Here is a 24,246-nt window from a genome sequence, read left to right as displayed (position 1 = left end):
GACAGCTGTTCTCAATCTTGAGCACATGGGAGTCAGCTGTAGGCCTTGTTAAAACACAGACTGCTGGCCCAACCCTCGGGTTTCAGATTCAGTAAGTCTGGGCTGGGGCTGGAGAATGTGCAGTTCTAACGAGTCCCCCGGTGATGCTTTTGCTGCCAATCCAGGGACCAGCATTGAAAACTGTTGGTCTATGAGATCCCCAAAAGGGGTTGCTGTGGTTTGAACATCCTCCAGAAGTTAATGTGTCGAAAACATGGTCTCCAGTGCTGCAGTGCAGAGAGATGGGTCCATGTTTGCCATCTTTTAGGTAGGCAGATGAGGCTGAGCTGCCCAGCTTCACAGGCCACACTGTGGCAGGGGATCAGTGTCCCCTGGGCTCCTGAGGCCATGGAGTTCTTGTTACGTGGATGGTGTGGGAGCAGTGAGATTTTCCTGTATGACTAAGAGCAGCATAACCCTGACACAGAGAACCTGTAAACCTGTGCACCAACCACCAAAGAGTGGACAGAGATGAGAATGGCCCAGGGGATGCCAGTGTGGGCCGGCAAGGACATGGAAGTGCTTTGCTAACTCTCACCCATTCCTTGGCATGTCAGAAGTGCCCCCAAATTTAGGTGCAACCCTTGAAAAAAGAGATGATAATGGATTCATCACAAATTGACAGTGATTTAACTTCTAAATTATGTGAAAAGAAGTTCAAAGTGGAAATTAGGTTCTCATGTGTGGTCTGTTTTGTTCAGTTTCTTCAGCAATGGCTGGAATGAACCACCTAGGCGAGACTTTACTTCCCAGGGTGCTATCAGACACTGCCCATCTCCAGGAGATCCATACTTTTTTAAAAACCGAATTCCAGCTCTTTTCCAACTGTGAGGAAAGGGCGTGAAAATGGCAGCAGCTTTAGAAACATACTGCACTGAGCTCTAAAGTCTAAGGCTGTCAGAAAGTTGGGCTCATTGGGGAAATAGCTCAAACCCTCATTAACAATCTAAATTATTTATTCCTACCTAGTCATTAGTGGGACCAATGAGGTCAGGTCCCAGGTTCCACCAGTGCCACAAGGGAAACTCTACATGATTACAGCTGGAAAGGGAAGGATGAGCAAGATTTCTTTTCCCTGGCATTTGCTAACACCCACACCCAGCACTGAATATTAGATACCGAGCACTAAATTCCCAGGAGGCTGCTGCTCTTATTCGCCAAAGCTAAAGTAAGAATGACCCAGCAAACATGAAAAATAAAGAGAAACTAAGTGTTCAAGTAGAAATGGGTATAAAGAGCAAAACTTTTCCCTTTATTATTGAACCCCAATAGAGTAGCACATTTATGGTATTTTCCAGAGAGATTTTTAAAAGAAAAGATGTATAAAGGAACTATCGTGCTTTTTCTGATCCTAGGACAGGAATTGAGGCCAGAATCTCACTGGAAAATCAAAAAATCTCTTTGAGTTAAAAGAGTCACCGTGGTGGAGCTGGGAAGTGTATGTCTTCTCTGCTAGCAGCTGTATCCCTCCCTTTCTTCCTCATGTGCTCTTTCTCTAAGGCTTAGAATTTATTTTTCTATAATTGAAAAATGATCCTAGTGACTGTTCAGCTCTTCCAGCAATGCTGAGTAGTAAACAGGAGGTATGAAGGTGAATAGTTCATACAGATAAGTCTCAATCACTCACAATAGCGGCTGAAAAGAGAGTCATTTGCAACAGATAATCCCCCGTGTCCATTATGCTACATCAGACAATGCAACAACTTCTGATGTTCACCGTTGCCACTCACCTCATCACTGCAATGGCTTCCTAAACTGGTCTCCTAGCTTCTCACCCTCCACCAGCTCCATTCATTCTCCACACAGTAGCCAGGATCTTACAACCCAAGCCACAGCTTGTCACTCCTGCTTAAAACCTTCAGTGGCCTGCTGGTAAACATGGAATAAAGTCCATACTCCATACCATGGCCTTCCTCCTCACTTCACACCAATATCTCCAGCTCCTGGCTGACAGCCCTCCTACTGCCCTGATCTTCCTTCGGTTCTACAGAAGCAAACCCTTCCCAACAAAGGGCCTTTTTGCTCATGCTTTGCCCTTTCCCTCATTGGGAAATCTAGTAACAGCTCATATTTTATAGCTGGCTTAGATGTCACCTCCTATATGAGGCCTTCTCTGACAACCTTGTCTAATGTAGGTCCCTTTATGTTTATCTCCATCTCCTTTGCCTTGTTGTTTCCTGTGTCCCTGTTGGGCTGTAAGCTCCATGAAGGAGAGGATCATGTCTGTCTTCATCATTATATCCCAAGTGTCCACCATGGTACATATTACATGCTGAATGAATGAATGAATGAATGTTCACCACCCTCACTCTTTACCCAGGTCTGACATCCTCCTTAACTGACTCATTGTGAGCTACCTAGGCCTTTAGATGTTGATATAGTTTGGATGTTGCTCCTGCCCAAGTCTCACATTGAATTGTAATCTTCAATGTTGGAGGTAGGGTCTGCTGGAATGCCACTGACTCATGGGGGCAAATTTCTCATGGATGGTTTAGCACCATCCCCTTGGTACTGTCCTCATGATAGTGGAGTGAGTTCTCATGAGATCAGGTCATTTAAATGTGGGTGGCACTTCCCCCACGCCCACTTTGCTCCTGTTCTGGCCATGTGACATGCCTGCTCCCACTTCCCTTCTGCCATGATTTTAAGTTTCCTGAGGCCTCTCCAGAAGCCTAGCAAATATCAGCTATCATGCTTCCAGTACATGCAGAACTGTGAGCTAACTAAGCCTTCTTTCTTTATAAATTACCAAGTCTTGGCTATTTTTTTATAGCAATGTGCAAGTGGCCTAATACATATGTCATGAACGCACAATACTTGTTTCAGACTTTGAAGTAGAAGATGGAATATCTTGTATTCTCCGTCAAAACAGACTTTTATTTAAAATGTTCACAGGTCTGAAAGCCATGGCAGGCTTAGGGCAAATCTGTAGGAGTTCACCATCCCCTGCCTCCTCTACAGCTTGCAGATTGAACTCAGTGCTGTGGTTTTAGAACCCTGGCAAGTCTGAACCTAAAGTAAAGCCTGCTGTTTGACACTCAGCTGTCAAGACAATGCTGTCTACAAGTTGGTCAAAGGATTTTTGGGGAACAAGATTTCCCAGCCCTCTAAGGTCCCTGCAGTAGCAGCCCATGTCTAATTCCTAGATCTTGGAGAAAGACCAGTTCTCAAGAATTTGAAACAAAGGAAAAGGTCAGGCTTTTGTGGACATCTTAGCAACTCTGCCTGGGGGGTCACTGAGGTGCTACGGAAAGGGATGAGAGAACAGGAATATGCATGGGAGATTTGTGAAGCAGATGATCTAAATTTGCCTCTATGCTGGTCAATATCATATGATATCTGCCTTATTCATTACCTGCTTTCAAGCATTCAGAGGTGGCTGTTCTGTAACTTTTGGGAGACGAATCCACATAATCCAATCATCCAAATGTTGATCCCTGTTGCTCTGCCCCCAACCCTGCCTCCCTAAACCCTCTCCTCTCCATCTTTTGGGACACTGCATATTCCTTGTTCTCTTAATCCTTCCAATCACTTTTCCCATATTCTATGACTCTTCCTCCTACTCCTTCTTGAATATGGATACTGGGTTTTCCCAAGATGAACTCTTCAGTCCTCTTTTCTTTTCCTATCTTCTCAGGTAGCTCACTATAATGGTTTCTAACTATAGCTTTATGCTGATGACTCCCCCATGGACATCTCATCCACATTCATTCCTGAACATTTCAGCAGTGATTAGGGGCTATACCTACCAGGTCTTCAAATTTAACAGGTCCAGAAGTTAATTTTTCAGCTTCCACAGACACGTTCCCTTCTACCTGTTTCTGTGCAAGAATTCACTGCCATCACATCTCTGGTAGGTGACCTTCCGGAAGTCCCCTTTAAGCCATGCACCTCCTTCTCATCTTATGTTGAGTCCCACCAAGTCCGTGGATTGTCTCTTTTATTTCTCTCTGGAATCTGTCCTCATGTTAGAGCTATTAAGTTGTAAGTTACAAAACCCCAACCAAATCTGGCTCAAATACAAAAAAATAATTTATTGGATCACATCTCAGAAAAGTTGCGTCTAGCGCCCTACCAGACATTTTTGGGAACGGCCTGTCTCTGCCTCCTGGCTGTATTTTCCTTTGTGTTGTTTTCACTGTTTGGCAAGTGTTTCCTCTGAGGTATTAGATGTGGAAGATGAATGCTTTATGTTCTTTGTATGACAACGTAAATTTCCATTCATTCCTATTTCATTTCCACCAATAAAATTGGGCTCTGCTGCCCTGCCATTTTGCTTTTAATGCTAACCCATGATATTCCAAAGCCTGACGTTAAAAGGAAGCACATTTTCATATTTAACATTAAGAGTCTCAGAAAGAGATGAAGGAGATGTTCTCTCATCAGGAGGCTTCTCCAGGGAGAGAGACCTTTCTGCGTTATACAACTTGTCCCCAAAATTCTGATTTCATGGGATGTTCAATTGATAACATTCATTGGAATATTAAACCTGTTTTTTGGTACACGATAGAGACATTTGTGGCTATTCCTAATGATAATCAACTTGTTCTGTTCACTGCCTTTGGAAGACTAATTTGAACAAAGGTTTCTAGTAAAACTGCTAAGACTTTAAAAGATGTTACAAGTGGTAAAACTGTCCTTCAAAGAGCAACTTGTACCTCTGATTGGTTGCCTTTCTACCTCTGATTGGTTGCCTTTCTACCTCTGATTGGTTGCCTTTCTACCTCTGATTGGTTGCCTTTCTTGACAATGTGTTGCCCTGGCAATACTGTTGAAATGGCCACCTCTACATTTATGAAACCATACATGCCCTTGCAAATATTTTAGGTTTTGCGAGTCATGTGGTCTCTGTTACATTTATTCACCTCTGCCCTTGTAGCACCAAAGCAGCCAGTTAGCAAATGGGCATAGCTGTGTTCCAATACAACTTGATTTATGAACATCGAAATTTGAATTTTATATAGTTTTCCCATGTCATAAATATTCTTCTTTTGATTTTCCAACCATTTAAAAATATTAAAACCATTCTTATCTTGCTTTTTCACTGAGCACTCTAACTAGAAATCTTTTTCCCCAGATATTTGTGTGAGGTAAGACATTTCCTTACCTCCTTCTAGCCTTTCCTTACACGTCACTGTCTCAATGAGGCCTAACCTGACCATCTTGTCTAAAACTGCAACACCCATTATATCCTACTTTTCCCACTATCCCACTCCTATTTCTTACCCCCTTACCTTGTTATGATTTCCCTATAGTACTTAGAGCCTTCTGAATAGTAATTATTTGTGATTGTACTGTTTGTCTTCCCTTGCCCAATGATACGTTCCCTGAGGTCAGGGATTGTTGTGTTTCAGTTTTCAGATGCCTCCAAAATACCTATAAGATTGCCTGGCATGTAACTGTCAATTTAAACACTTTATTGAACAATTCAACAGATGAACTAATGGCCTATCAAACCTCTGATCAACCATTAGGTTGGAGTTCAGGTCATTTGATAATAAAAGTTGGTTTCCAGAGCCTTCTACCAAAAAGACACATGCATCCTAATGTTCGTCACAGCACTATTCACAATAGCAAAGACGTGGAATCAACCTAGGTGCCCATCAAAAGCTGACTGGATAAAGAAAATATGGTACATACATCCCACGGAATACTATGCAGCCATAAAAAGAACAAATATTATGTCCAAATTTGCAGCAATATGGATGCAGCTGAAGGCCATTATCCTAAAGCAAATTAACGCAGGAACAGAAAACCAAATACCATACGATCTCACTTATGAGTGGGAGCTAAACACGAGGTACTCAGGAAAACACACCTAAAAAGATGGTTTCCTTTTCTTGAAATACACAGAGAGCTTGGTCTTTATAATTGGAATTTTGTAAGATTTACTTTCTGTTGGACACTTCATTCACAATAGGCCAAGGAACTCCTTCAAATTCAGAGAATAAAAAAGATAACTGGGTTTTAAAATAAAAAATAGATTAATATAATATGTTATACTTATTTTCCAAAATTTGGTTTATCCCATGCCCCAGTATGATAGGTTAGCATTCTGCATCATCTGAATCTCCCCACTCCTGGTGGTGGCCAGGGCTGATGACCAGGGACAGTCTTAAGTTGCTGACAATTGGGACCCTGAAGTAGAAAGACTAGGGCAGGAGCAAACAACTTCATATTTTGCATTGAAAGGTCAATTTCCAAAAAAAAAAAAAAAAAAAAAAAATTGGTAAGTTTTTTCTTATTTTTTAAAAACAAATTCATTGTCTGCAATTGCATTTCTCCCCTTTTTAATTTATTATTTGTATGTAAGTATTATTTTTCCTTCCTTGATTGGTTCATTTTTTTCATTTTTTGGTTAGTACTTCATTAATTATACAACTAGCATGTACCACAATATGAGATTATAGCTGCACCTTTTATCAAATTTTGTTGAAAACAAGACACTCTTGAACTGGTTTTCTTGATTCACCCGGTAAGCATCTTAATTGGAAAATATAGATTGTCTTATTGTGCCCCCTTAAAACTAAAACCGTTTTCTGGCCTCTATACTTCTTATTATTATTTTTGAGATGAGGTCTTGCATGTTGCCCAGGTTGGCATGATCATGGCTCACTCCAGCCTCAACCTTGCAGGCTCAAGCGATCCTCTCCCCCTTAGCCTCCTGAGTAGCTGGGTCCGCAGGCACACACCAGCATGCCCAGCTAATTTTGTTGTTGTTATTCTCGTTGTTGTTGTTGTAGAGACAAGGTCTCACTATGTCGCCTAGGCTGGTCTCAAACTCCTGGGCTTGAACTATCCTCCTATCTCAGCTTCCCAAACTGCTGGGACTACGGGCATGAGACACTGCACCTGGCCTGTACTTCTTTGTACCGTAGTACACTTTGTACTTCTTGTAATTCACTTATCCCTTTCTAACTCTAGATTACAAGTATTTATTTACACATCTATGTTTGTTATTATACTTAAATTTACTGAAAATAGAGACTGTAGCTTACTCATTTGTATGCTCCACAGATCCTAAGTGTTTAATTAAAATCTGTTGAAATGAAATGAAATGAAACATACATAGTTGGTTTACCCCCAAGAATTTCAATAACTTCCCTTAGCTTGCCATGAGAGACTTTTCCTAATCAGAGCCTTATCAGCTGTCATTGCCTCTCACCCTCCAGCCTCTATAAACTCTAGTCCCTCTGTGTCTTGCTGTTGATCATTTCTTGCCTTTATACCTCCTCTTCTCTCAAACTACTTTACCCTTTTGACTGCATGGTGAATGCCTCCTCATCTTCAAGCCTTAGTTTATACTTATCTATTGTTTCCCTGATTAGCTTTTTAAACTCCATGAAAGTAGGGGCCTGGTCTGTCTTGTTCACTGCTCTCTCTCCACTGCCTGAAAACCAAGTAGAGACTGGATCAGGAAAGATCTTAAATACAATAAAGAGCTTTTATTGTTTCTAGGAAGCAAACAGGAACTACTAAAACATAAGCAGAGAAAGTTATGGACAGGTTTTTGCTTTAGAAAATCTCTCTCATTGCTATGTGGGCAATGGTTTGGATAAGCCAGGACTGGCCCTAAGAAATCAGTTAGATAATTAAAGTAAGCAAAAGTGATGACGGTCTTATTTGTGGCTGTTATCAGTGGGGTCTGGAAAGAGGTGAGGGATTTGAGAGTTAGGAGAGACAGAACGAATTGATGACTTACAGGATGCTGTGACTTAGTGGGAGGGGGAATGAGGGACGATCTTAGTATCAGATTTCACTCCGGCTGAGGATATCTGGAACTATCGCACCGTATTAACAGTTGTATGTTTACCTGTGGATCACTCCCAACTAGTCTAAAAACATCTTACTGCAGGGACCTTGCTTTGTAGTCTTTGTATTACCAGCGTTAGAAGAGCACCTGTTATGTGGGAGGAGTAATGAATGAATGCACTCAAAACGCTAAACAGTAATTCTGTAATCCAACGGAAGGTACAGCGAATACCAAAAGCCTACATACACTATTCTCTGTATGTTACAGCAAGTGAGAAAGGAAAGCGGCTTCCCGGTGGTTTTCTGCCTATTGTACAACCAGGAAGCTGACAATAAAGTTTGTTTGAGCGTCGACGTCCGCCGACGTGGCCCCGCCTCTTCAGCTGGAGCCGCGATTGGTAGGCATTTGCCGGCGGCCGCCGCTTTTAAGCCACGATTGGCGAAGGCCGCCGTCATTTCATAGCGTCCCAGCGCCAGCCCGCCCTCTCGCCGCGTCGCCGGTGCCTGCGCCGCCCGCTCCACCTCGCTTCTCCTCTCCCGGCCGAGGCCCGGGGGTCAGAGCGAGAAGCGGGGACCATGTTCCGACGCAAGCTGACGGCTCTGGACTACCACAACCCCTCTGGCTTCAACTGCAAAGGTGAGGCGGCGGCCTCGGGCCGGCAGCGTGTCCCCGACCCGGGAGGTGGTCCCTGCCTCAGTGCCGCCCCTCCACCTCCCCGCCGGGACCTTCGGCGGCCTTGTCTCCGCCGGGGGCCTGTCTCGGCATTGTGACTTTCTGCACTTGCTTAACTCCTGTCTCGGCATCGTCACTTTCTGCACTTGCTTAACTCCTAACGCCACGTAACTATTTTCTCAGCACATAAAAGGGAAAGCATTCGTCTTTCTCATTCACCATTCAACTCCGTGGTTCCCCGGGTAATTAGGCGATACCTTGAGCACCTGCTAATTGTGAGCCAGCGCGGTGCTGGCTTCTGAGGAAGGTGCTAATAACTTGAAGACTAGTTCACTGCCTGCCAGGAGTCAAGGGGTCGGGGGGTACAAGGGGTGGAAGCAGTCAGAGCCCACTGAGCAGTTTGAGACCAAGACAGTACACAATGAAATCAAAACCGATCACAGTGGGAGAGTAAGCGCGTGTAGTAACGGTCTGATTGTGTTGTGTGGTCTTGCAAAAAAGTTAGTAACAGATGAGTGGGGAGGTTGAATTGGAAATACAAAGGTATTTGGGATTTTACAGCATTAGAATTTTAAAAAGTAATTACGTTGCTACTCACTTTTTATAGTTCTGGCCTGTGGTAGATTAAGTAAGTTTGAAAGTGATCAACTATTACTTGTGATACTTATGGAAGCTGGAATTTGACTCACAAATTGAAAATTTCTAAGCAGGATTACAGTGTTTTGTTGATCTCCTGTAGAAGCATATCAAATTATAATCCGTTGTTTTTTTACTTTAACAAAAAAGGATCAGTGACAATAGAGCCTAGATCTGGATTGGAGTCGTTGAGTCTCAATGTTCTTATTTGTAAAATAGGGTATTACCTACCTCAAAAGAAGCATGGGGAGGATTAAACAAAATAACGTATGCACTTAATGCGCAGTTAACATTACGTGACAACAGTAGTCAATTTCTTGTACTTATTTGTTATTTATTTTACTTTACTACTTTGCTATAAATTTAACCTTGCCCTCTCTCCCCTTCCTACCCTCAAAGGAACTGGAATATTAATATCTAACTCTTACATACCAAAACTGTGTGCCAGGAACTGTTTTTATCCATATTTATTTTATTTAATCTTCATAACAACTCTGTGAGGTAAGTTCTATTATCACCCTCATTTCACAGCTGAAGAATCCGAGGCACTGAAAATGTAGGTGATTATCCCAAGTTCACACAACTACTAAGTCTTTGAACCCAGAATTTGAATTCTGGCCAGGCTTTGAACAGATCATTGTTAATTTGTGACTCCAGAATCTCTACTTTCAACTCCTCCTTCTGGTTCAATTAATTTAGTATTTCAAGGTTGAGAAAATTCTACAAGAACATATATCTGTGGTGAAGGAGGTATTTTATGTAGTGCTTCTAGTTATTTATGTGATTTTTTTTTTTTTTTTTTAATTGCAGATGAAACAGAATTTAGAAACTTCATTGTTTGGCTTGAAGACCAGAAAATCAGACACTACAAGATTGAAGACAGAGGTAATTTAAGAAACATCCACAGCAGTGATTGGCCCAAGTTCTTTGAAAAGGTAATGAATTAGGAAGTAAAGTAAAAGTACAGAGAGCTTATCTGAAAATCATATGAAGATGAGCTTAAAATTACTTAAAAATGATAATGATAGTATTAGGAAAGCTGGATTTCAGGGGTTTCGCAAATTTCTTACTATGTCTCTTTTGCTTTTAGAGCAAATTATTTTATGGCTTCCTACCAAGCTTTCAGTATTAGATATAAATAGTTTTCTCTAGAAACATGACATTTCTTAAATAATGATATAAATATTTCACTTTCCTTTAATGGCCCAAATCAGAATTTTTGTTAAACTGAAAATGGAGCAATAATACACTTACAGTGCTATTTCTTATATTAAAGACATTGGCCAGGTGTGGGTGGCTGAAGTGGCAGATCGTTTGAGCTCAGGAGTTCCGAGACCGGCCTGGGCAACATGAGAAAACCCTGTCTCTACAAGAAAATAGAAAAGTTAGCTGTGTGTGCCGGCATGCACTTGTAGTGTCAGCTAATTAGGAGGCTGTGGTAGGAGGATCAGCTGAGCCTAGGGAGATTGAGGCTGTGGTGAGCAATGATTAGAACCCTGCGCTCTAGCTTGGGCAACAGAGTGACAACTTGTCTCAGTAAAAAAGAAAAAAAAAAAAGACATTGACATGCTTGAAAACTAAGATTGTCATGTTTATACTTATATTTAACATAGATATCCATTGTTGTATACTAGAGAAATAGTCCTTAAAACATCTCTGGTATATCATATTTTTGTGCCTTGAATAATTTTCCCATTGATTTAGTTTTAGTAACTTTTTGCATAAAAAAAATCTCAGAAAAAATCCTTTCACAGTGTCATTACTTATATTAAACATTTTCATCAGTTATATTACTTTGATGAGTGAAATATTTTTCTTGAAAAATATGAAAAAGGCTAAGCTTTTGATTTGCTAGAACAAGATTAGGTACTTTCTCCACAGAATCAATGATTTTATAAATTAGGGATTGTATAAATTACCTCAGCGTTAGTAAACTTTCCGTGTCTCAATTTTCTCATCAATAAGTGAGGGTAACAGTGGTACCTATCTCATCCCCTAGGTGTGGCTCTGTTGTTCATGAATGACTTCATGGAAGTGCCTGGTGCTTACCAAGTGTGATATGCTTCCTACTGCCAATGCCTCTGTACTGCTACTGTTAATACTACTGTATGCTTTTCCTTTGCTCTTAGAAAATATTTTTAAAATTTTCAGTGGGCTTCTTAACACTTTGAAATAGATTTTTAGGATTTTATTTTGTTTATATTACATTTTATGATCTGTTCATGTTAAAAGACAATACAGAATTCTACGGGTAGAAGGGTATTTGGAGATTATAAAAAATTTTCTGGGCTGGGCACAGTGGCTCACACCTATAATCCCAGCAATTTGGGAAGCCGAGATTGGTGGGTCACCTGAGGTCAGGAGTTCAAGACCAGCCTAGCCATCGTGACAAAACCCTGTCTCTACTAAAAACACAAAATTAGCCAGGCATGGAGGTGCATGCCTGTGATCCCAGCTACTAAGGAGGCTGAGGCAGGAGATTCGCTTGAACCCAGGAGGCAGCGGTTACAGTGAGCCAAGATTGTGCCATTGCACTCGAGCCTGGGCAACAGAGCAGGACTCTGTCTCATATATATAGGGGTGTGTGTGTGTGTGTGTGTGTGTGTGTGCGTGTGCGCATTTCTGATGCGAAATACCTGGAATGATAAGGTAAAATAACTTAAACATATCAGAACTTACCTAGGCAGTTATTATCCTTCAAGTTGGTTTCTTCAGAATGGTGATGTCATTGTTAAATCATATTTGGAACTTCCCTTTTGGAATTGCTTTTAAATCATGAGTTACATTGTTTAAATACCCTTAGTATTGACAGTTTTTTAATACTTTGAAGGTAGATATGCCTTTTGGATTATAACCAAATCTCGTGAGTTGAAGGGATAAGATTTTTGGTTAGAAAATGTGTTATGACTAAAAGGTACTGATTCATTAATTATCCCTGAAAGGATTTTTACAAAGCTCCAGCAGTTTTGACTGATAACATTTTGCTGGCATTAGGTTTTAAACTCTTGAAAGACTCATTTGAAGGACAACATTTATATTATTATAATGTTATAATAATGTTATATACAATGTTGAATATAATACTATTCAACATTTTTTGAATGTGCAGCTTCTGACATTTAGTTAAAATACTTGGTTACACCCTACATGCATGTTGCATGGCTATTCTTTGCAGTGGCATTTCCGTAGTATGAAAATTAAGGTTTAGATAATGATTTATTGTATATCCTTTTTAAAGGTACCCCTTTTGGTTAATTGCTCTGTGTATATTGACACTAGGAATCAGCTTAGATTCTAGTCCCAGGTGTAAGTCCTGTATCCCTTGGCAAGTGTCAGTCTCTCTAGGCCTCAGCTTTCTCATCTATAAAATGAGGAAGTTGTTGTATTCTATTTTTTTTCTGAAGGTGGTACACTTAAATGTTCCCTTCTGTTGGGTTATATAATTGCACCTAAAGTGTAGTAATATAAATGTTGTTAAAATATTGTTAGAGATCCAAACTAAGGTCTCTTTGTACTCTACTATTCTTTCTTCTGTGACTTTATGGTAATAATGAAACTGGTGGTTTTTTTCTTCCCCCTCACAGTATCTCAGAGATGTTAACTGTCCTTTCAAGATTCAAGAGCGACAGGAAGCCATTGACTGGCTTCTTGGTTTAGCTGTTAGACTTGAATACGGAGATAATGGTACGTTTTGTGGGTGGGGAATGTTTATTTTAAAGAGGAAAGATGGGAAAGGGAGTGTGAAAATGTAGGGAACTTACCAATTTGTTTTGTCTAATACTATTTTACCTTCGTTCATTCTTATCACAAGTTAAAAGCACTTTTATTGTCTTTCATTTGTGTTTATATATTTCTTTTAGAATTTGGAAATGGTGCACTTTGGGGAAGGCTAATTGACTGTCTTCTCATGAAGTAACACCACTTTGATAATACGGTCTGCACCTCAGCCTTTCAAATTAAATTGTTGTTAGTGTCTCAGAATTGATGGAACTTTGAAGTGTTGCAGCAGGTCGTTTCTCAAGAGACTGAAATATGTCTAATGCTAATGTACATTAATACTCTCTAGGCCAGAATATGTTACTTATGCTTTTGTCTTATCAGATACTTCTATGGTTGGAAGCTTCTGAATATTAGTGTACCTATAGTGAAAACAATTTTCCATTAAACATGTGTTTCGTCTCATTAGACCATTTCATTTTTAAAGGCCTGCCAACATCTAAATGCAAGATTTGATTATCTTATCTTACCTCCATCCTCTGCATTTTGTGTTTTTCAGTTAGTTCCAGTCCTTTTGATTACTTACTTTGGAAGCCTTTTTATATCTTTGGCTTATCCCTTTCCCTTCATCCTGCCTACACTGACCTTTCCTCGTGCTTGTTGTGTCTTCATTCCCATTGGCATGATCCTCATTTAGGCTTTTGTCACTTTCTGCCAAGAGTATTGTAATATCTCGCATTAATGTCACCTTCTTTTCTTAACTGCATGGCCAACCAAGCTAACTTTCTGAAACATAAATCTGTTTTAGGCTGCCACTTACTCCTTGTTTCCAAAGAGTAGTTCCAGTTACATATTCATATTAATAAACATCATACATATTCATAAACACTAATTTCCCATTTTCTACAAAAAGAATTTTAAGCTCCAACCTGGTAGTTAATGATGGCTGATACCCAGCCAGTATTCACATTTGACATCCCAGCGAAATTAGAATAATATTGTTTCCTGTTTATATCCCTTTTCCCTCCTCAGTTTCTTTGTTCACACTTTTCCCTTGGCAAATATACCATTTCATTCCATCTCTTCACATCTAAATCCTAACCATCTTTTTAAAGATCCATCTCGTATGCTGCTTTTGTCTTAGCAGCAGCAGTATTTCCCTCTGAACTGCCATAGCTTTTAACTCTGTACCTTTTAAGTCATTGACCACTTTCCATTTTGCTTCTATGTCTTATTTGTCCCAGATTTGTAAGCTGATATTCGGCTTTGTTTCCTACAGGGCGTCTCTGTTAGCTTCCAATTGATGCTGTAACAAATTACTACAAACTCAGGGACTGAAAACACAATTTATTATTTTAGAGTGAGAAGGCCAACATTAGATGTTGAAGGTTAATGGATTATAAAAATGGAACAAACAGAATAAGAATAAAACAGAGATGTAAGAATTTATTTGGGACCAACCAAAAAACACTTTTAATAAGCTGCATATTGGCTCATATACAATTCCTGCCAATCTAGAGCAGGGTATATAAAAAGACCTTGTTAAAGGCCCTAGGAATCAATTTATACTACACCAAAGCTTGGTTAAGTGACAGTAACTCACTGGGTTAAGGTCAAGTTGTCAGCAAGGCTGGTTCCTTTTGGAGGCTTTTTCAGGGGAATCTGTTTCTTTGCTTTTTTACCTTCTAGAGGCTGCCTGGATTCCTTGACTTTGGCCCCTTCCTCCATATTCAAGTCTAGCAGCATAGCATTTTACAGTTTCTCTTTGACTCCGCTTCCATTGTCATAACTTTGTCTCTGGCTCTGATCCTCCTGGGCCCACCTGGATAATCCAGGATAATCCCCCATCTCAAGATCCTTAATTTTATCATATTTGCAAGTCTTGCCATATAAGGTAACACATACACAGGTTCCGGGGATTGGACGTGGACATCTTGGTGGGGTAGAGGTCAGTATTATATGTCACAGTACCTGACATGGTCTCTTGCACACAACAAGTGCCTGTCAGTTTCAGTAATTGTGTGTGAATGCAGTCTATGTGAGTGCTTGCATACACTGATAAGGAGCATCAGCCAGTTTTTTGCTGGTGCATCAGACTTAAATTTCAGAAGCCTTATGGCAAAAATCTTAAGGAAAGCTCTAATTTGAGACTTAGTTTACTTTTCTATACAGTTTCAAAAAAAAAAAACCAACCTTGTTTTTCTTCCATTAGAAAATAAATGTATTCATACGCCTTGTGGCTTTGGTGTAATATTAATTGATTTCTAGGGCCTTTAACAAGGTCTTTTTATTATCTACCTTGCTCTGTATTGGTAGGAACTGTATAGGAGCCAATTTGTAGCTTATCAAAAGTGTTTTTCAGTTATTGCCAAATAAATTCTTACATCTCTATTTATTCTATTTGTTCCATTTTTGTAATTCATTAACCTTCAGTGTAGATACACATGGTTATATATACCTATTTCTCAGTAATAGCATGTTCTTTTAATGAATAAAGGAAGGTCATGTGTGAAGTGTAAATTTTTCAGTATTGAAAAAGGAAGTTAACATATAGTTGAAGGTGAGTGGTATCAAAAGTGTATTAAAAGTCTAAATTAGAAAACAAGTTTCATTTATTTAGAATTGCAAGAAGAGACTTGAAAATTGGTCAAATAATACTGTCTCTAATCAGTAGGAGGCGCTGATGTTCTTTTGTGGTTTTACATTGATACTTTGCCTCCTTGACTTTTAGGTTACTTATTTTAAAATTTGCTGAAACCATTGTGAGTTTTTATTATTTGTTCTCTACTATTTTTTTTTTTTTGAAGCCTTTTGGTGGCTTGTCAATTAACGGTATTGATAACTGAAATTTTTTAAATACATAATTTCAGATGTATAGAAAAATTACAAAATAGTGCAAATAATTTTCATATACTTCAAGTCTACAAATTCAACACTTTACCTCATTTGCTTCATCCTTCTCTCTACGCACAGACACACACATCATTTTTTTCTAAACCATTCGATAGTAAGTTGTAGATGATTTCTTTTTAGTCTGAAATACTTTAAAGTGCATTTCTTAAAAATAACTTTGTCTTATATAACCACAGTACAATGATCAAAATCAGGAAGTTATCTTTGATATACTACTGTTATCTCTAGATGCTGTTCACATTTTACCAAGCCCCCACTTCTCCCGGCAGAAAAAACCCAGAGCAATCCTGGATTATGCGTTGCTTTTAGTTGTTACATCTCTTTTAGTATTTTATAATCTGGAACAGTTCCTGTCTGTATTTTTGCTTCATGAGACTGACATTTATTTTGTCTCTCAGTTTGGATTTATATGATGTTTCCTCATGATTAGATTTGGGGTTTATATTTTTGTTAGGAAAAACACAGAAGTGATGTGTTCTTTTTAGTGCATCATATTAGGCGATACGTGATAGTGATATGTCGCATTACTAGTTACGTCACTTTGATCGCTGGGTTACGGTTTCTCCACTGTAAATTTTACTGTTTTCCTCTTTGTAATATATCTTGTGGGGAGGTACTTTGAGACTATCAATTACGTTTTTGCCCCTCAAATTTCTCCCACTAGTTTTAGCAACCATATGATGATTCTTGCCTTGAATCATTTATTATGTTGATTATCAACAAGAGGTGTTTTTCTACTTTCATCATTTTTTCTACATTGTTTGTTGGTTTTCTCCTGTAAGCTTTCCCATCTCTAATCTTTCCTCTCTCTAATTTAGTTGTTTGTTTAAATCAATGTAGATACATGGATTCTTATTTTACTCAATGGATTGTTGTCTTTTCTGTCCATCACATATTCTGCTGTTTATACTGTTCCAGATGTGGCCCCTGGGAGCCTTTTGAACTCCAACTTAAATTTTAATGCTTTTACTTTTTCCTTGTTTCATTAACAGATCACGTAAGCACTCTATAGCCTAAGACGCCATTTTTAACATTGTTTAGTGAATTATTAAGTGTTTTTATTTGTGAACTTAAGTATTATTTTTCTAATGAAAATAAAATCTACCTTTGGAATTCTGAATATCACATTTTCATGAAATAAGTTTGAGGTTTATATATGATGGTGTATTTGATGTGGTTTTTTTTTTTTTTTTTTTTTGTAATGCAAGGTTTTTGGATTTTATATACAGCATTCAAAAGAAGATATGGGGGGTTGGGGAAGTGTGCTTTTTAATGAGTTTGTATTTAATCTTATGTAATAATCCTCCTCCCGTTCTTCTACCTCAAATTTCAGAGGAAGCTGTAAAAACAGATTTTTTTCCTTCCTAAAATTTACGTTTGAAATGATTGCCTTCAGAAATGTTAATGAAAAGAGATTTGTGTCACATAGTCCAGTAATTGCTTTAGCTTAATTGAAAAGATGGTTACATTGTCTTTTTACATTTTCTATAGTAAAAATTAAGTTTGATTGGATGGGTTGCTTATGCTTATACAGGTTGAACATCCCTAACCTGAAAATGAAATCCTAAATGCTCCAAAATCCAAAACTTCTTGAGCACTGACATGATCACACAAGTAGAAATTTCCACACATAAGTACTTAACGCAGACATTGTTTCATGCACAAAATTATTAAAAATACTCTATGAAATTACCTTTAGGTTATGTGTGTAAGTTGTATATTGAACATGAAAATGAATTTTGTGTTTAGACTTCGGTCACATCCCCAAGATACCACATTTTATATATGCAGATAATCCAAAGTTTGGAAAAAGTAAAAATTGAAAATTATTGGCGTTTGCATAAGGAGTACCCAACCTGTAATCAGTTTAGCTCAGTTAAATTTGGTAAATAGCAGTAGTCATTTTACCTTAGGTTGCAGTTCTTACAAATGATATTTTTGCCTGTTTTTACAGCTGAAAAATACAAGGACTTAGTACCTGATAATGCAAAAACTGCTGACAATGCAACTAAAAACGCAGAACCATTGATCAATTTGGATGGTGAGTATATAAATGCATAACATTGAACATCAATATTTTTGGTTGCTTAAATGTTTTTTACTTTGAAGAATGAAGTCCACGTTTACTTGGTTTTAGTAAATTAAGAAGGATCCATGCAGACAGCATTTATGTTAGCATTTTATTCTCTATAATGTTTTTATAGTGTGCTTTCTCCTTCCTCTTGCATTTGAACATCTGAATGTTAATTTGATTTGCCTCTAGAAATTTGGGGTTTTAATTTGTATTTAATCATGGAGCCATTGTTTACCTTTTTGAATGTATAAATTTATTTTAATCCAGTGACTATGAGACAAGTGGTAAAATTTTCCATTAAATCTCAGATGTCTTTGAGTAATTTCTCTCTTTAAAAGTATGAAGAATCTAATTACCTAGATTATGATATGTGAAATATTCCTTCACTGGCTAATTCATTGTGACCTCTAATTTAGGAGTTAACCCTTTTGAATGAGTGAGGCTCTTAGGCACTCCTGGGCCGCTGCTTAGCGAGAAGGTTTTGGGAAAACTATCCATTGAGGGGATCTATGTATTAAAATTAACAGCCTTGGGAAGAAATGTTAATTAAAAGTGCTACATAAATTAGCCTTGCAGAAAAAGTTACAGGACAAACCTAATGTGAGTTAAATTAGTCATTTATTGAATTATTCAAGTTGGCTGATGAAATACATATGCTTCTTGAATGATGATGAGATCATGTCCCAAAGTCGAAAATATCTTAAGTCAAAAATTCATGTAATACCCCGAAAGAACCATTGTAAAGTTGAAAAATGAAACTGGAAGCACTGTAAGTTCAGATTTTCCTCATCTTGCACTAGGGTTACATCCCACTGAATTCATTTTAAGGTCATAAGCTTGTAAGTCCAACCATCCTAAGTCGGGGACCATCTCATACAGTCATAGGAAAACCATTTTATCTTTTACCAATTTATTTAATTGTTGATAGTCTGCAGGGCTTCATTTTTTATCTTGTGAGTAGTAGTTTTAAAAACTAAGAGATTTGTTGTTACCAAAAAGTGAAAAATGTTTTTGTGTGTCCACAAATATGTCTGTAATTATACATTTACAGAGTTGTAAGTTTTTCTTTATTTTTAATCTTCTATAGTAAATAATCCTGATTTTAAGGCTGGTGTGATGGCTTTGGCAAACCTGCTTCAGATTCAACGTCATGATGATTACCTGGTAATGCTTAAGGTCAGCTTCATGTTCTTGATTCTTGACAGAAACTGCATGTAGATTAATGTCTTTATTTTCTAAATATTAACTATTGATATTATGATCGAATGACTAAAATACAGTAGAAGAATGTGTGATATAAAGCAGATTTCATGGTTTTATCGAATTTGGATTGTCTGTTTTGTGCCTGCCACTATGCTAAATCCTTTGCAAAGATGTTCTCATTCAACCTTGCCAACAGTCCTAGAGACAAATGCTATCTTTTAAAAATATATATGATATGAAGAAACAGACTTAATGAGGATAGGTAAATACGTCTAAAATGATAGAGCCAGGATTTTGAGCACTGTAACTCTGTGGTCCATTCTTTTTCCACATTACCATACTTCTGTTTAGTTAGTCCTTTTAATGAATCATGGTCTGTATTCATTAAGATGGTGAAAAATGCCAAATGAGTAATGGTGAATTTGGTCAAAAATATATATAACCCCAAAATTTCTTTGAGAAATGAATGTTTCTGTTCCCCATCCTACATAGGCCACTCAGTTTATAACTATACTTCAGGGAGCCCAGTAATCTGAAAGAGGTCTCTTGTTTCTGAGAGAAATCATAAACTTCAAAAGATTTATTCCTAGTATTCATGCAAGTACAGTGGTGTGGATCAGGGGAGTGGTACTTAAGATACCACACTTGGAAATTATTTTAGAAATTATTACTGATTTTACAAGAGATTAAAAGCTAGACCTTGTGCATGTAAACTACTTTGTAATAAGTTGAATAATTAAATTTCACTCTACCCAGAAGAGATTAAGCCGTAAGTTAACATGCTTTTTAGATTTTTATGTACTAAGTTATTAATAACTAAGTTATTAAAATTTTCTGTACTGTATCTGAATGTTAACTTGGATTTTCTCAAGACAGATTGCATCCCAAAAGACAAAAATGTTTGTAGTGAAATTTAGCGATTTCAAAGGCTTGGTCTTTATTCAGACAATTATGTTAATTGCCTTGGAACAGTTCTAAAGTGATCATGTCAGCTTTAATCATAAAGTAAGTGAGAGGAGAATCAGACAATGGATAGCATATTTGGGGTGCTTTTGTTAGACTTCAAAACCCAAGGGGATAAAGTATAAATCAGCTACAACAAAAAGCTACAAAATTCTAGTCCTAGCTGCACATTTGTTCCTTTTGAGTTATTTTAAGAAGCATTCAAACAGTAACAAAATATGGAAAACATCTTAGTACATTTGTCAAGTACAAGAATCAGTACATTAACTATTTGGCAACCAGACTATTTAATATGTTTGCAGTCGCTGTTAAACATTGTTTGAATTCTGTTTTTCAAAAATAGTATTTGGTTTTTTTATTTAAAGTTTTCACACTTATTTTTGAGTTGTAACTGTCATCTCCCTAATTAAAATTCCATTTTAAAAAATTTGATTTTTAAGTGTGTATGGATACTTGGATATATGCATGCCATAATGAAATGCCTTGGTTATTAAAACCACCAACAGTGTCCTTTGAAAGGTAAGAAAATATTTCACTAGAGTGAAGTGATAAAAGCCAAGTGTAAGACAGTATGCATGATCTGCTACCTTTTGTGTCAAAATGTGTATTCATGCATAAGCATGCTCGTCATTTTGCAGTTTTAGTGTGAGTGTACATAAGAATCTGTAGGGGATCGCAGGGCTAGGAAGGAGACCCACTTTTTGCCATGTATTCTGCTGTGTTTCATAGGCACGTGCATTACCTATTCAAAAATAGTTTTAATTGTTGCAAGCATCACTCAACATTATTAAAATACTAGAAGTGTGAAAGGTTACATTATATTAGTGGTTTGGTTTTTTATTTTTAATGTATTGGAGGGTTTATTAATGAACTAGGTAATTCTGACTTCATCAAATTGAGCATCCTTATTCTCTAGGCTCATAGAAGAAAGGATGACAGGTAAACCTATAAAGTGAAAATCTTTTTGGGTTTCTTAGGCAATTCGAATTTTGGTTCAGGAGCGCCTGACACAGGATGCAGTTGCTAAGGCAAATCAAACAAAAGAGGTATGTTTCTATAAATCCTAAATAAGTTGTTAATGAACATTTCTTCTGCTGTTGCCATGATTTTAAAGTTTGCATGTATCTGTTTCAGATATCCATTCTACATAAACAGCTTAGAGAAAGCATAGCTTATTTCAGTACTTCGTAAAGCAAACTGAATGTATTCTGTGGCTGGGGGGTCATTTTTGAGTGAAAAACAAACTTCACCTTCATCACACTTTGTACTTTAGAAAGCTACAAGTAGCTCATCCACGGTCGATAAATCATGCTTGTGGCCTGCTGAAGTTTATTTAAAAGTATTTACTCTTATGAAACTTACTTATTTTGACTCATGCTGGAGAAAAAGGAACACCCTTCAGTATAAATTAGGTTTTTTTTTTTTTCCCATCTAAATTCTATTCTTGTTCTTATTTCTTCAGAGTAAATTATTGTTTTATTCAATTTCCTGGCATAAAACACGAGAAAGTAATTTGGCTAAGGTCACCTAGCTGGTAAGTGATTGAGCTTAGGCGGCTAGTCTGATTTGAAAGCCTGTGCTCTTATGGTGGATGGGGACAAGGGTCCATGCATGGATCTCAGCATGAGTTTGTCAATCCGCCCAAGTGAAGGGGTGGGGGTTCTGTTAGAGCGTAAGGTTCAAGGTACAGATGACTGAAATGGTATCTTTCAGTCCTACTTTTTAGGCCAAGAAAGCTGTATCACGTGACTACCTTCCCCTTAAGGAGAAAATACATGCTTCTGGAGTATTTTTAGATTATATCAGAAATCCAGATATGCCTAAAGTTTCATTGGCTGTGCAGCAGTGGAGAGACTGTCTTCCAGTATCTGATAACACCTCCCTCCTGCAGCAACGAGGTTGTAGTGAATGCCTTGGCACAACTATGTTTTTTGTCCTCCCTGCACCCTTCCCCCTTCTCCCAACATGCTTTGTCCCCCAACCCCTTTCAGAGACAGGCCCAGAAGTGTTAAAAGGTTACTAATGTCAGGGCAGTATTTCTGCAAGACACTGTTTTCTTTTAAAGGTTCTTATTGGCTCATTATGTGTGAATCGAGCCACTGGAAGTTGGATTAAAGATCAGCTTATGTCACCCACACTATAGAACAGACAGTAAATTGTTCTCTTGTAATAAAATCATTCATTCTTTCATTCAGCAAAACTATGTCTGCTTTGGAAGGCAGTGTAAATAAAGGCTTAGCCAAATCTCTTTACTCTTGTTTGAAAGTAAAATTTAGTTTTATTTTTAATGCTCCAAATCTTAATCTTGGTGTCATCTCAGAAGACCGCAGCCTCTGATTTAGTGGCATTCTTATAATTTGGTGTACTTCTAACTACTCATGAGCTAGTATTTGAGGCATGTGGTAGTTTTCAGGGGTAGCTGTTCTCGGTGGTCTCTTGGCAGACAAAGGAAAAAAGCAAGCCTCTGGTACTAGATGAACGTATAAAGCCATTCAGTACAATTCTGTTCTTTAATTTTGCTCATTGTGCTTTCTTGCCCATTGTTTCTTCCTTTACATCTCTTAGGTGTTTTAAAGCAGATGGAGACGAGGTACATTTACCTTACTAGATAAGACAAGAATTAGGCAGTGATTAAAGCATTTGAATAGTAACAGGTTTTAACATTGAAAGTATGGGTAGTGTGTTTTTTTTGTTGGCAATGATTTTATATAATCAGCAGGGAGTACAGACTGACTGTCTTCATTTTAAATATTTGTTTCTGTGAAGTTTGGCCTCACAAAATGGTATCATCATAGTCACCATCTTTAGTATGTGCATAGGTTCTGAGTGGTTTAGTTTTTCTTCATTTTCCTAGACTGTTTCAAAGAAACTTCCAAGTCAACTCATGAAAGTTAAATTATACATAATCTTGGTAAACACCATGCTGGCTGAAAAAGTGGTTACATTTTACATAGGTTTGTACAGTTTCTAAAGATAAATTAATATGCTCAGAAATGGAAAACTATAATGTACTCTTTTTGCCCTGTATACTGTTGATTACTGTAGCCAAAATAAGACAGTAACGGCCGGGCGCGGTGGCTCACGCCTGTAATCCCAGCACTTTGGGAGGCTGAGGCGAGTGGATCACGAGGTCAAGAGATCGAGACCATCCTGGTCAACATGGTGAAACCCCGTCTCTACTAAAAATACAAAAAATTAGCTGGGCATGGTGGCATGTGCCTGTAATCCCAGCTACTCAGGAGGCTGAGGCAGGAGAATTGCCTGAACCCGGGAGGCGGAGGTTGTGGTAAGCCGAGATCGCGCCATTGCACTCCAGTCTGGGTAACAAGAGCAAAACTGTCTCAAAAAAAAAAAAAAAGACAGTAATAGCCCCGCTCATATTGCCTTTCTCAGCAGTACTGACAAGGCACTGCTGCAGCAGTAAGGATATAGTGTTTGTACACCAGGTCTAAAGGATTGGATGAGCTGTAGAGCCTCCGGGTACATTTAAAGGTAACTTTTTCCCGTAACCCATTGAAATAGGGAAAATTCGCTGATCACAAGGCAAATCTAAACAAAACTCCTAGTTCCCTTGCTCGTGCAGCTAAAAGAGGTAAAACACTAGAATAGGTAGGTACGTTTCAGTTTTAGTTGAGAAAATAATGTTATTGGTAACTGTATTCTTTTTTGTTTTTTAAGGGCTTGCCTGTTGCTTTAGACAAACATATTCTTGGTTTTGACACGGGGGGTAAGTGATTGATTTTAAATTCAAACTGTTTTTTTTTTTTTAAGAGACTGAATACTTGAGGAAAATAAATGACCTTAAATGCAAAAATTCTGTATTGAAGCAGTGTTCTTTTCTCATAAAACAGATGCAGTTCTTAATGAAGCTGCTCAAATTCTGCGATTGCTGCATATAGAAGAGCTCAGAGAGCTACAGACAAAAATTAATGAAGCCATAGTAGCTGTTCAGGCAATTATTGCTGATCCAAAGACAGACCACAGACTGGGAAAAGTTGGAAGATGAACACTTCAGGACTTCTGCTTCTCACCTACTTCGTACAGTTGGGAACCATGTACACTTCTGGCATGTTTGGAAATCAAAATGTCACATTCTCGGGGGAGGAAGCCCGGAAAATTGGGTATGTTCTAGAGATTTACCACCATTGCTTTTTTCTTTAATAAAGTTTAGGAAAGTAGAGTTTTTATTATGTACTGTATGTTTACATAAATCTCCTTTGTGGTTAAGGTATATGCCAACCCCCAACTTTGTCCTAGAGACAACGTAGATCCATAA

General features: G+C 38.1%; 1 protein-coding gene across 1 annotated transcript; it reads left to right on the top strand.

The window, feature by feature from the left end:
- The first annotated feature begins 8,179 nt into the window (after positions 1-8,179).
- RTRAF (RNA transcription, translation and transport factor) lies at positions 8,180-24,155 on the top strand. The gene is made up of 8 exons (XM_017512419.2): positions 8,180-8,428; positions 9,911-10,035; positions 12,685-12,784; positions 17,685-17,771; positions 18,892-18,980; positions 20,948-21,016; positions 23,649-23,697; positions 23,822-24,155. Exons 1-8 carry the CDS (start codon positions 8,368-8,370, stop codon positions 23,974-23,976), a joined length of 735 nt encoding a protein of 244 aa, XP_017367908.1. The 5' UTR covers positions 8,180-8,367; the 3' UTR covers positions 23,977-24,155.
- The last annotated feature ends 91 nt before the right edge of the window (positions 24,156-24,246 follow it).

The sequence above is a fragment of the Cebus imitator genome, unplaced genomic scaffold (assembly GCF_001604975.1).
Source record: "Cebus imitator isolate Cc_AM_T3 unplaced genomic scaffold, Cebus_imitator-1.0 Scaffold472, whole genome shotgun sequence".
Classification (NCBI taxonomy): Eukaryota; Metazoa; Chordata; class Mammalia; order Primates; family Cebidae; genus Cebus; species Cebus imitator.
Note: the sequence above shows the minus strand (reverse complement) of the source record. Positions and strands in the feature narration are given on the sequence as shown.

What these genes read in the sequence shown, in the direction of transcription:
- RTRAF (XM_017512419.2), top strand. Translation starts at nt 8,368, where the DNA reads ATGTTCCGACGCAAGCTGACGGCTCTGGACTACCACAACCCCTCTGGC. An exon ending in CTCTGGCTTCAACTGCAAAG is followed by an intron (nt 8,429 to 9,910) that starts GTGAGGCGGCGG and finishes TTTTAATTGCAG; the next exon opens with ATGAAACAGAATTTAGAAAC. An exon ending in ACTTGAATACGGAGATAATG is followed by an intron (nt 12,785 to 17,684) that starts GTACGTTTTGTG and finishes CTGTTTTTACAG; the next exon opens with CTGAAAAATACAAGGACTTA.